Genomic DNA, 12,529 nt, shown 5'->3' with positions numbered 1-12,529 from the left:
ACCCTGAGCCAGGGACAAGACCACTGGGGCCCCACATCCACAGGAGCCTCCGGCTGTGCTGACGGGCATCAGGGACCTTGTGGTCCAGGGCTGCAGGAGGGGAGTTGGTGGGGGCGAGGGGTGGGGTGGGAGGCTGCTATCTCAAGCTGGCCGGAAAGGGTGTGGTCTGGAAACCAGCATTCTCCCTTTCCTCAGATCCTGGCCACTCAGCATGGCCAATTCTGGGCTGCAGCCACAGCCTCCCGGGGAGCCCTTTCCTCTGTCCCCAAGCCTGGTCCCCAAGGGCACGTGACATTCTGAGGCATGGAGAGTGGGGAAATCTGTCAGTCCCTGAATCCACAGAGCTCCCCAAGTCGCCCAGGTCCAGGGGCCTCCTGAAGGTGATGCCAACTCAGGCCAGACACTTCTCCCCAATTCTGGGGCCACAGAGTCCCAGAGGGTCTGCAGCGTGGCACAGGAGGGCAGCATGGGGCTGGGGGTGGGGGTGGCAGGGCCTGGCAGCAACTCTATGCCTCCACTCCTCCCCTCTCCCTCCACAGCCCCCCACGCCATGCAGGCCCTCCTGCCCCCACCAAACAGCTGCCTGAGGTCTAGCGGTGTCTGGATGCCCCCAGAGAGGCAGTTTCAACAGGCCGGAGGGCCACAGTGGCTTGCAGGGAAGATGTGCAAAGCCCAGGGCCTCCCTCCTCCCACCTGCTCCAACACACCCACCAGTTTCCTCTCATCAGCCTCCCTCGGAGCCTTCCCCACACGTGCCTTTTGCTTGAGCCAGGAGAGTCAAGGCGCTCCCACATTCATGCATGCACTTGTATGGGTGTGCACACATATACACACATGCGTACCCGCACACACATCATTCTCTCCCCTTTTACTGCTCCTGAATCCCACACACCCTCCTGTCGGCCACCAGGGGCCTGGACATGGCCACCCTCCAGCCCAGGGCCTCTATATTTCCTGGAAAAAAGCCAGTGGAGCTGAATGGATCTGGGGACCCACAGGGGTGACTGCAAAGGGTTCATGAAACAGAACGCTCAGGGCACAGCCTTGGCCCAGCACAGGCAGTTGTATCACAGGTCAGCCCTGGACACCTGGCTGGTATCTCGAAGTGGTGTCTTGTGGGACATGGGGGACTGTGGGGGACAGTTCCAGCATCTCCTGACCAGAGGACCCCAAGTAGGCCAGAGGTTCATTCCTCAGGTCTCCATACCCCGTGGCCAAGGCATCTGTCATTTGAGGGAGGAGGTCCCTTCGGAGACACATCCTGTCCCCCTGGTCAGGGCCCCTGGGCTGGGCTTCCCACAGGCCACACGGAGCCACCCCAAACTACGACCTCTGCCCACCGCAGGGTCCAGAGTCACACTGACTCAGGACAACTAAATAGAGCCCCGCTCAGCTGGAGCTGTTGGGGAGTGAGGTGATGAGATCACTGCTTCTAAATCCAGCAAGAGGTGAGAGGAGGCAGGGGCCCCAGATGCTCTCACTCAGCACAGCTCACACACACGTGTGTGCACATATACACCCATGTACACACTGATCGAATCACATATCCATCATCTGCATCCACTCCCACAAATCACACATACAAATGTGCACACACGTGCATGCATGATTTGTGAGAGTGGATATATGCACACACACCCCACAGATTATACTCATGTACACACAGAGGCACATACACACCCACAAGCCACATGTGTGTGCACACATGCACCCATGGACATGCATGCAATCATACATCAGGCAATCATACACACACTGTTACATGCTGACGCCAATATACACCCATGCACACACGTGTATGTTCACACCACACATGTCCACACCAACTCACACACACATTCACATACATACACATGCACACACACCACAAATCACACATGTACATGTGTTCATATAATCACACACATATGCACACACTGAAACCCACTCATGCACATGCCCCCACAAATCACACCCACAGATGCCTGCTCATCAACATATATGAATGCACACACACAATCACAAACACACAGGCAGTCCTATGCACCCAAGCATACACTCATGCCAGTCCATGGACCCCAGTGCAGCGGTGATGAGAACACCAAGGAAGGTAACAGAAGACCGAGGGCCAGACCATTCCTCCAAGATCCTTCCCTCCCTCCTTCCCCTGCCTTGGCCTCCAGCACACCCTGTTCTGGGTGGTCGGGAAGGGGCCCAGCTGGGCAAACCCATCCCTGGGGGATTCCATACACCAATGCAAGGCCAACAAACCAACGACGTAGGCTGGGGGCGAGGTGACCCAGGAGTCGGGGGACTGTCTGCCAGGGCTACAGAAGCCAAGGGGCCCAGCCCAGGCCCAATGCTGGGAGCAGACGAGAGCCCGTGTCCCTGGGCTCCGGCACTTACAGATCGAAGACCAGGTAGTGGAAACCTTCCTCGGAGATGCTGTCATGGAGGCGCACTGTGGGAACAGGAGAGGCCATGAGCAGGGGCAACAGCCTGGGGCCCACCCACACTGCCCAGACACTCATCCAGGCCCACAGCCAGCAGCACAAGCCCTTCAGGGAGGGCCCATACACCCCCCCAAGGGCCTGTGGCTTCCCACAGTTTGGGCTGGGGAGGGCCCGGGTGGGCACTGCAGAGTCTGCGGGGTGAGCCGTGGGCCCTGCAGCCAACTGACCCCAAGTCAGCATCCGAGGGCCTCAGGGGTCTGGTCTTTCCTGTCTTTTCCTTTCCTTTGCCAGAAGGAGACCCAGTCCCCTCTCAGTCCCTGGCCAGGTCCCCTGCTCCCAAATGCAGCAGAGAGCCGCAGGAGGGGTCGGGGTGGGGACGAAGGCCCCCACCACCAGGCCTGGAAAGGAGCTGCTGAGGGACTTCATGGGCGAGGAGGGCAGAGGGCTCCACTGCTAACCCGTCAGGACAGGCTGAGGTGGCAGGGACCCCCGGGGGGGTCCACCTGCCCAGGGCCCAGTATGGCATCACTGCTGAAGAGTCAGACCCTGATTTCCCACTCCAGAACCTGCAGGGTCAGCAGGATGGCACCACGGCCACTCATGACCTCTCTGCTTTAGTTTGTTTCTCCATCTCCTGAGCCTGGAACAAGGCCTGGCCAGAGGTGTGCTGGTTAGGAGTTGATGAATGAATGAATGAGGGGATGAATGAGTGAGTGAACAGCGAGGAAGATTTCGGCATGAAGAACACCACTCCAAGGCCTCCTTTTCCCTGAGCTGGAGATGTGCCCGGCACTGAACGGCAGGTATTTCTAGGAAACTCTGGACACTTCCCGCCGGGTGACAGATCCTGCCTTCTGTATCTGCAGCCTACAGTGCGCCCATCAGAAACCATCCCAGTCATCCTGAGAGGTCACGCATGCAGCAGCCGTGCAGGGAGAGAAGTGACCAGCTGAGGGTCACACAGCTCACACAACGCTGAGCTGCAGTGTGGGCAGAGCTCCCGCTTGGCCCCTCTGCTCCCTGGGCCTCCTGGCAGTCTTGTGCTCCACCAGGATGGACGGGCCTGCGGGAGCTGGAAGAGCGAAGAGCAGGCTTCGCCCAGGCCCCACAGGTCCCTTCCTCATGCCCTCGAAGCTGCTCTGGTTTTTAGCTGGCTGTTGGCATCCTTCCTCCTCCAGTTATGGACTTCCTAAGGGCCCGGCCAGCAGGGTCCTCTCATCAGGAACCCCAATCTGGCTACAATGGCCCCCCAACCTCAGGCAAAGCCTGGCTCAGGGAGCAGGGCTCACTCCCAGCAGTCAGGGCACCTGGTCACTAAGGACAAAGTACATGGGCAGCTCCAGGGGGCACCTCATCTCACACCCTGGTTCTCTCACCATCTCCCCCACCCACTGCTCGCTCTGGATCTCTCTGCTCAAGGGGCCAGTATCCAGCTTCATCCGACCCAGGTCCTGGGGCCAACGCCTGGCACCCTCTCGCTCCCACCCAGACCTCAACTCCACCAGGTGGGTCTGCACTTTCCTAACATACAACAGGCCGCCGGCTCACTACGCCCTCCTCCAGGACTCTCCTGCAAAATCACTGAGTGAAACTCTCCCCTCACCGACTCCTTTCCGGTGGGGGCCCAGCAGCTCAGCCCCTCTGAGCAGCCTCCCCTGCCCCCAGCCGCTTCCCCTGGAACTCCAAGCAAAGACAGGCCCAGGGTGGAAGGGGGAAGGGAGTGGAGGGGTCTGCCTCCACCACCCTGCCAGGCCTGCAGACAGCACCCCGAGAGGAACACTCCTGGGGGGACCCTTTTCTCTTCCCATGCAGGGGAATCCTCCTTCCCCAGGGGAGTCCCAGGGGTCCATAAATCTGGGGTCCTGCTGACCTTCCCCTCCTCCCCCGCCATGGAGGCCACCCCTGCCCTCAGGCCCTGGCCCCTCGGAGCAGGTGAGAGGGGACTGGCAGGACCCTCACCCTGAGAGTCAAGGCCACATGCACACACTCTCCTTTTTTTTCACTTAAACATTTTTAACATTTAAAAAATAGTTATGTACTACTTTAATGGTTTAGAAGAACACCCACCTAGCACAACAGACCCGTGATTTCACAGACGGGGCTAAGTAAAAAAGGGAATTGTCACAGAATCTATTTAAGTAAAAACAGTAAGTAAATAACTGTGGGTGACATATAGCGGCTGCAACTAGAGTCCAGGTAGTTCTTGAGAGTCCAGCCTGGAAGCAAGGGGTTGGGGGACACCAATAGCCACAAGGGGGCGTCGGGAGCCCCGGGACAAGCCTCCCACTGTGGGGCTTGCTCCTCCAGGGACCACACCGAGTCCCAGGCCAGGGGGCTCTCAGTGGGGGTGGTCCTTCTGCCCCTCCCAAGCTGCCCCTCGAACCCCTCCATGGACTGCAGTACTGCGACGGGAGGGGGGACCCCATATCTTTATGATCGGCTTTGGGAGGGTAGGGCTGTGGATGGCGGCAAGGGCCCTGAGTTGTCAGAGACTGGAGACCTTTTACCCTCCCCTCCTGCACTGGCCCCCTCATCTCGGCAGGAAGTCCTCCCAGGGCCATCGTACTCCCTGGTGCCACCTGCCCAGCTCCTAGATGGACTATCCTGCCAGGAAGGGCAGTTCCAGCCCTGGAAACCAGGAGGTGGGAATTTGCCATCCATGAGCCAGGCCCAGGAGAGAGGATCAGTGTGCAGAGGGGAGGCTGGAAGGAGGCTGAGAGGAGGATGGAAGGAGGCTGGGGAGGCTGAGGGCTGCCCTCAGAGTCAAGGCTGATGGCTCTACTCACTGCTGACAGGGCCCATTTTAAAAGGCTGTAGATGGTTCTGCCTTGGAGAAGGAAATGGCGACCCGCTCCAGTGTTCTTGCCTAGAGAATCCTGTGGATGGAGGAGCCTGGTGGGCTGCCATCTACACGGTCGCACAGAGTCAGACACGACTGAAGCGACTTAGCAGCAGCAGCAGATGGTTCTGCCTACCATGGGCTCTGCTTAATCTGTCACCCACAGCTCCGGGGGCAGGGAGGGAAGCTTGGGACATGCTCACCTGCTGAGCGGCAACCTCTCAGGGTGGCCACGGCCCACCAGTGAGGTGACAGTGCAGGAAGCCTTGCCCTTGGCTAAGTTTCCACTCCAGGCACCCACCAGCAATGGGAAATATGCACTGAATAGGAGTTCCAGAGACCCCAGGTGGAGGGGGCCAACCTACCGGACAGTCGGGTACAAGACGGACATGTGTGTGGAGGGCACAACCCACAGTGAGGCCCTGGAGCTCATGTCCATCCTGGACACGCTCGCCTGCTTCCCCGGGACTCACATGGTGCAATGGGCTGCCCAGGCCCCACAGCGTACCCACACGGGGCACTGCCAAGGCAGCCTGCACCTGTCTCCTCTGCCCAGGTGCCCGCTTGTCTCTGAATGGAAACTAAGCCCCGGGAGTGGTGGGGGCTCTGCCTGTGGGCTGCTCCCTGGGGGCCTGACTCTGGGTACCCACTCCTAACAGGACAGCCCAGCCAGCAGCCAGGAGACACCATGTGCTACCGTGTTGCTTGTGAGAGGCATTCACATCCTCTGATGAGACTCCTTTAAGAGGAGAGCTGGGCTCCTTCAAGCAAAAATAAGGCAAGGTGACGGCATCACCCTTTCCAGACCAAACCATCAAAAGGCGTGGTGCTTCCTCCAGAAGTTAAACACAGAAGCACCACATGGTCTAGCCATTCCACTGCGAGGTTTACCCCCAAAGGACTGAAAGCAGAGATCCAAAAAGAGACTTGTACACCCATGTTCGTGGCATCATTAGTCACAATAACCAACAGGCAGAAAAAGGCCAAGTGTCCACTGACGGATGAATGGATAAACACAATGTGAAACATACACAGTAGAATATTATTCAGCTTTAAAAAGGAAGGAAATTCTGACACGTACTACGACAAGGATGAGGCTTGAGGACATTAGGCTGAGTAAAATAACCCAGTCCCCGAAAGACAAACACGGCATGGTCCCATTGATGAGGTTCCTATGGTGTCGAATTCATAGAGACAGAAAGCAGAATGGTGGGTGGTGGGGCCTAGGGGTGCAGGTGGGGGTTAGCGTTAACGGATACAGAGTTTCCACTGACGATGATGAAAAAAGTTTTGAGTACAGATAAGGGTAATGGTTATATAACATGTGAATATACTTAACGCCACAGAACTATGCTCTTAAAAACAGTTGAACTGATAAGTACTGCTATGTATGTCTGACACAGTTGGGGGGCCCTGTCTTCCTTGTTCTCCTTCCCTCTCCATCTCTCTGTCTCAGTCTTTATGTCTGTCTTTTTCTTTCTTTCTCCATCTCTCTCTGTGTCTCTGTTCCCCTCTGTCTCTGTCTCAGTCTCTGCTTCTGTCTTATTCTTTGTGTGTCTCTCTCGCTTTCTGTCACCCTCTCTGTCTCTGTCTGTCTGTCTCTGGAGCCCTGAGCAGGGCTGGCTCAGAGCCAGGCCACCTGCCCAGCTGCCCCAGGCCCCCAGACTCAAGAGAATCCTACCCTGCTGTTGCTGTCTTAAACTTCATAGTAAGTATTGAACAAAGGCATTGATCCCATAAAATGTGTGGCAGCCTCAGTCACTCAGCTGAACTGCTCTTGAATCCATAGAAACAGAGAAAATCAGTGCCTGTTGGTTGAGTTTTGGGGTAATTTGATGTGAAGCCTGGACCACTGACACACTTGTGAAACACGCCCAGTCCACGAACAAGAAGACTGGGGCTCAGAGCAGTTCAGTGACTGCTGCGGCGGCTTCTCTGGGTGGGGGCAGGGGAGGGGGCGGAAGGCGGGGCTGGAATCCAGGTCTCTGAGCTCCAAGCCTCTGAACACCGCCTCGGAAACGAGGGCCCACACAGCTTATGCCCTGCTTCCCAGAGGAGCCCTCTCGGCTCCTCCCAGGGTCCCTCCGGGCCCTCCCTGCGGCTGAGGCCCTGGTCTGGGAGTGGCATGGACGCGGCTGCTCAGCACAGGCTGGCGTCCCTTGTAAACAGAGTCCCGGGCACCATCCTGGTGCACCTGAGTCAAACGTGGGCGAGAGGGCCCAGGAATCCACCCTGACAAGTTCCCTGGGTGCCTCCGAGGCCACAGGCCCACTCTCCCCTCTGTGTCTCCTGGCTACCTCCCAGCATGGGCAAGATCTGGGTCCTGGGCTCCTCAGACGTCCCTAAAGGGATGAGAAGTGAAGAGAGACAGGCAGTTACGCTGTGGGGACAAGGGGCCCCTCACACCTGAGGCGGGTGGGCAGAGGCTGACAGGCCCCCGGAAATCTGCTCCAACTTCCGGGGTCTGGGGTCCCAGCAGCTCCTGTGACTGTGTCTGGGCTGAGTCTGTACTCAGCCTGGAGGTTGCAGAAAGAAGGGTCCTACTGCAGGCAGGGAAGCCACACTCCCTAAGGCCAAGACCCAGGCTCCGGGGGCTCCACGGGCCCCCAGGGCAGCTGATCCCCACCCCCAGACCGCAGTTCCAAGAGCCCTGGGCTCGGGGAGAGCAGAGGTCCTCGAGAATTAGACCTCGATCCTCAGACCTCAGACCTCAGAGCTCAGAGCTCAGGCTGAGGCTGGGTGTGGTCTTTGACTGGTCTTTGGTTTCCAGACTTTTTTCTCTGTAATCAGGCCATCACATTGCTTTTCTGAAGCGTCAGAATGTTAGACTCCTGTGTGTTATCACCAGAATCTTGGCACAGAGTTACAGAGTGGTGGGCAGGGACCCGTCCAGGAGGAACCCGACCTTGGCCTCCCCCAGGGGGCTGCCCCAGAGTCTGTGCAGGATTCCCTCTGGGTCAAAAGGAGGAGATGTTTCCAGGGGCCTGAGGGTGGGAACCTTCAATGGGGAAGGAAAGGGGCGCCCTCAGGGTCCTCCTGCTGCCTGTAATGGGAGAGCTGGGCCCTCCCCCGCCCCCCACCTCCCACCGCAGGCCGCTCACCAATGTTGGAATGCTTCAGGAGACGGCAGATTCGAGCCTCTCTCTCCAGCTTCTGGTGATCTGGGGAAAGAAAGGGACACAGCATCACCCTGTGGCCCTGCAGCCAGTGGCACCCTGGACCCCCTCGACGGCATGCTGGACGGCCGCCAACCATGAGACTCACGCCTGGGAGACGTGGCTACCACTTCCTGCGATGTCTACCCGGCTGACCACCACCTGCCCAGGGGGCACGTCAGATTGTACCCCCTACCCACGTCCGGGCCCCCGGCTGACAGCGCTGGTGCTGGAAGAGGCTGCCCAGGGCCTGGAGCAAGAGGCCCATGGGAGGCATGGTTGGTGCTCACTCGGGGCCAAAAGTTTCCCCCACGTGATGCAGGAAGAGAAAATGCCGGCTGTCAGCAACAGAACTGACAGCACCAAATTAATCCTTTCCTTATCTGTCCTAATTCTGTTCTCTGTGGAGCTTTCTGCTGAGGCCTAGTTTGTTCATCAGAGGTGGCCGTGGGCTGGCAGAACAGCACTGTTGGCCAACTGGGGGCATCTGACCAGTGTGCGGGGTCAGCCTGGGGCCAGGCCTTCCTCTGGCGGGACATCTGGGGAAAGGATGTGTGAGCTGACAAACCTGCCCCCACACCACCACCCCACGCACAAACCTCCAAAACACAGGCCTGGATTTTGACAGGTCCTGGTGTCGATGCCAGGTCAGCAAGAAGAGTCAAGGCCTCAGAGGACCTTCCACGGGATCTAAATTTTTATGCAGGTTAAGATGAGGCTCCCTAAAATTATGTTTTAGAGAGTGCTTTTGAAATTTATGAAACAAAGTGGTCATGAGTATGCAACATGATCCCCAGATTTTCAAAATGGTAGACTTTGGACCAAGTCTTAAAAATTACCAAGCATTACTCAGAGAGTTTGAGAGAAATAAAAATTCCCTAAGTCATCAAAAAAAAAAAAGCCTCCGAAGGAAGTTGCCCCAGGCAAGGCTGCTACTGACCCTGAAACCACCCCTCCTCCCCCCAGCCCCATGTGCCTCCTTCCACCCAGAGAAGCACAGAACCTCAATTCCCTGCCCCCAAGGACTGAGCAACTTATCAGCCAGAAGTTTTATCTTTCAAACAAACAGAGGTGCCAGGAGGATTTTGAAAGCTGATGAGATTATAATGGCGAAAAACTGAAAAAAACAAAAAGCTATTTCCACTGACCAGAGAAGGCAGAAATAAATCACACAACAGAACACACCCATCCGTATGCATATCACCCCAATCTTCCAACATGAGGCCAAGTGGAAGAAGCCGCTCACAGAAGAAGACCCAAACTGCACTTCATTCACATCGAGGCCAACAAGCAGGGCAATGGCACGCATGTGTGGCCGGATGGCGAAAAAAGGCAGGGGATCAGGAGGGAGGCTGCCCCAGGGTGGGATGTGACTGGAAAGGGAGTGTCCGGTGCCTGGAACACCTGCCCCCACCCCTGCTTGCCCTGGGCCCTTCACAGTGAGGGCCTGAGGACAGCAATATACCAGAGAAGACCACAGGATCACCTGATTCACCAGGGAACTCCTGACAGCCCCACTAGTGGGACACAGTTAATGGGCTAATTACAATATGTTCTCAGAAGCAATAAAGTCACTGGGCAGGCCTCCTCAGACCTGCCAGCCCATCCCTGGCTCTGCTGGGAGGTGGGGTGGACTGAGGGGATGAGGAAGACCCAGCCACCAAGTCTTCCTGCAGGAAGGGCGCCCCCTGGCTCATCTATGGTCAGCTCTCCCTGGGCTGAGTGATGATGGTGGGCTGGGAGCCTCAGGACAGCCCTGAACATGGACATACCTGCAAACAGGCGTGTGCCCTTTTGGAGTGGGGCAAACCATGCCTACAGACAGAATGTCTCCAGGAGATCCAGCAGGCTCTCCCTCCTCTCTGATGGGCACTCAGCCCGCCCCCACCCCATCCCCCCTGCCCCCCGCCGTAGCCCCAGAAATGCTAACACCTCCCTGAGCTGCTCATCTGGCTCCCACCTGTCTTTCCAGACCCCTTGTGACTGGGAGGGCTCTGGCAAAACCACAGGGCAGTGGGTGGGCCTTCGGGACAGACCCGCACGTCTTGCCTCACTCCATCTCCATCTTGCCCTCACCTCCATACCCAATGCAGCAAACGTTCCCCATCCTGCTGCGGGGTGGGTATGGCATCAGTAGACAAGATGCAGCCCAAGGGTCACCCACCATTCGGAGGGATAAGTGGAAAACAGCTACAGAAGAACACACGCGACGTGGCTTCCACTTTTCCATCTGTATGAAGCTCATTAACAGGCAACACCAAACATAACAGGGGTGGGGGTCCTATCTGTGAGGCTCACTCTAGAGGGGAGGGGAGCGGTCCTTGCAACAGCCAAGATGGCAGCTCCCCCACAGGCAGGAGGACGGAGGCTTGGAGGTGCAGGCTGGTGGGTTCAGGGGGTTGTTCTGTTCTTGCTTAGTGGTTTTTTTTGACACTATCTGAAGACTTTTCAAACTTTAAGCTGCAAGAATAGCACAAAGTGCCAATGGACCGGGCATTTCTGTGTAATCTGTTTCTCCTATGCACATACTAACTTCCTCTGCAGCAGGAGTGAGTAAGCCCCACACTTGATGTCCTTCTACCAGGTTAAGAGCTCGGTGCGTGTTTTGTAAGAACAAGGACGTTCTCTTACGTAATCTCAATGCAGTTACTCTACTCACTAAATCCAGTGCAGATACAATACTCAGTCCAACCTACAGTCCATATTCCAATTTTGTCCCTGTCCCCATAATGTCATAGCTCATTTCCTCCTGATGTGGATGGCTAATGAATAGCTCACCTACATGCAGACGGGGCCGGAGCAAGGCTGAGGTCAGAGAAAGCCCAGGATGGTAAGGTGATAAGACCAGGGGTGGTCGTCTTTCCTGGAAAAATTGCCTGATTGCAGTCATAAATAAAAGCCAGGAGAAAATTCATGTGGAGACCCATCTTTGGGAAGCAGATAATTTAAACAACCATATTCCTGAGTCTTATCACCAATGGCAGAGCCCCATCCAAAAAATCTTGTCCTACTCCTGAGTGTGTCTGGGGGATAAATTACTCGTTTGGGGCCAAGAAGGGGCATCAGGTTGCCCAGCCCAGGTGCAGATGTCTACCCAATGGCCACGCAGGTTACTGACCCTCTTGGCTGTCTCCTTTCCGTATCAGGCACAGTAGCACTTGACCAGAGAGCAGCTCTGAAACTCTGTATCACGACACATGTTCCAAGTTGGTCAAAGTCCAAGTGCAGACATCTCATTAAGATCATAACTGCTATGCCCTGGGTGGCAGAATTATGAATAATTTTTATTCTTTATATTTTTTCCCCAATGTTGACAACAACCTTGTGATACTTTTGTCATAGGGAAAAATACTGTTTTGTTTTTTTCTAATTTGGTCCTGTCTCCAGTAAGCACAAAGTCACTGGTTAAGTATGACGAGAGTGTGTTATAAAATATTTGTCCTGAAATTAAAAATCCAAGTTGATATTCCGTGACCTTGGATGGGAACCAGAAGCCATAAGAAGGGGCTGGAGGAGAAGGCTGTTCCTCTCGGGTCCAGTAGGCTGACCTCGGGCCAGGCATGTGGCCATGGGAGGAAGAACTCAGCATCCCAATTCTGCCCACATCCTCTGATTTGCTTTCGGATCTTCCCGACCCAGGAATTGAACTGGGGTCTCCTGCATCACAGGTGGATTCTTTACCAGCTGAGCTACCAGGGATGCCCCTCTACAAAGTCTAGGAGCTACTGTCTCCGAATTTCAAAATTAACATCATAATAGACAACCATAGACATGGTTGGAGGAGTCAGATTTTTTTTTTTTTTTGAGGAGTCAAAGTTAACCCAGTCTGCTTCGCACAAGAAGTGCAACCCAGTCCTAAACTGTCAGTGAGAACCTGGAGGACACTCCACCTAACCCGTCCCCTGGTGGACAGCAGGACATGTGATGGGCCAGCGACCCTGAGAAAGCTCTGTGACTTCTCGGGGCTGCCGCACCTGCTCAGCCTGCCGCCTGCCTCCCTCCTGGAACTCTGGCCCCAGAGACCTGTCTGGACTCAGAAGACCACAGCAGTGACCACCGAGCAGGGCCATGGAGAGAACACGATCAGAAGGCTGCCCACCCCA

At 56.1% G+C, this 12,529-nt stretch overlaps 1 protein-coding gene across 9 annotated transcripts in view; it reads right to left on the bottom strand.

Annotated features, from left to right (window-relative positions):
• The window catches only part of CAMK2B (calcium/calmodulin dependent protein kinase II beta), a 92,599-nt gene that overhangs the window by 33,333 nt on the left and 46,737 nt on the right, over positions 1-12,529 (bottom strand). For all 9 annotated transcript variants that reach the window (XM_065938429.1, XM_065938437.1, XM_065938432.1 and 6 more), the window contains exons 3-4: positions 8,373-8,432; positions 2,386-2,440 (exon numbers count right to left, since the gene is read on the bottom strand). In XM_065938429.1, coding sequence (XP_065794501.1) covers positions 2,386-2,440; positions 8,373-8,432 — 115 coding nt within the window. The remainder of the gene's footprint in view (positions 1-2,385; positions 2,441-8,372; positions 8,433-12,529) is intronic.

The sequence above is a fragment of the Muntiacus reevesi genome, chromosome 6 (assembly GCF_963930625.1).
Source record: "Muntiacus reevesi chromosome 6, mMunRee1.1, whole genome shotgun sequence".
Taxonomy (NCBI): Eukaryota; Metazoa; Chordata; class Mammalia; order Artiodactyla; family Cervidae; genus Muntiacus; species Muntiacus reevesi.
The sequence above is the reverse complement of the archived record's forward strand: the minus strand, read 5'-3'. Positions and strand labels throughout refer to the sequence as shown.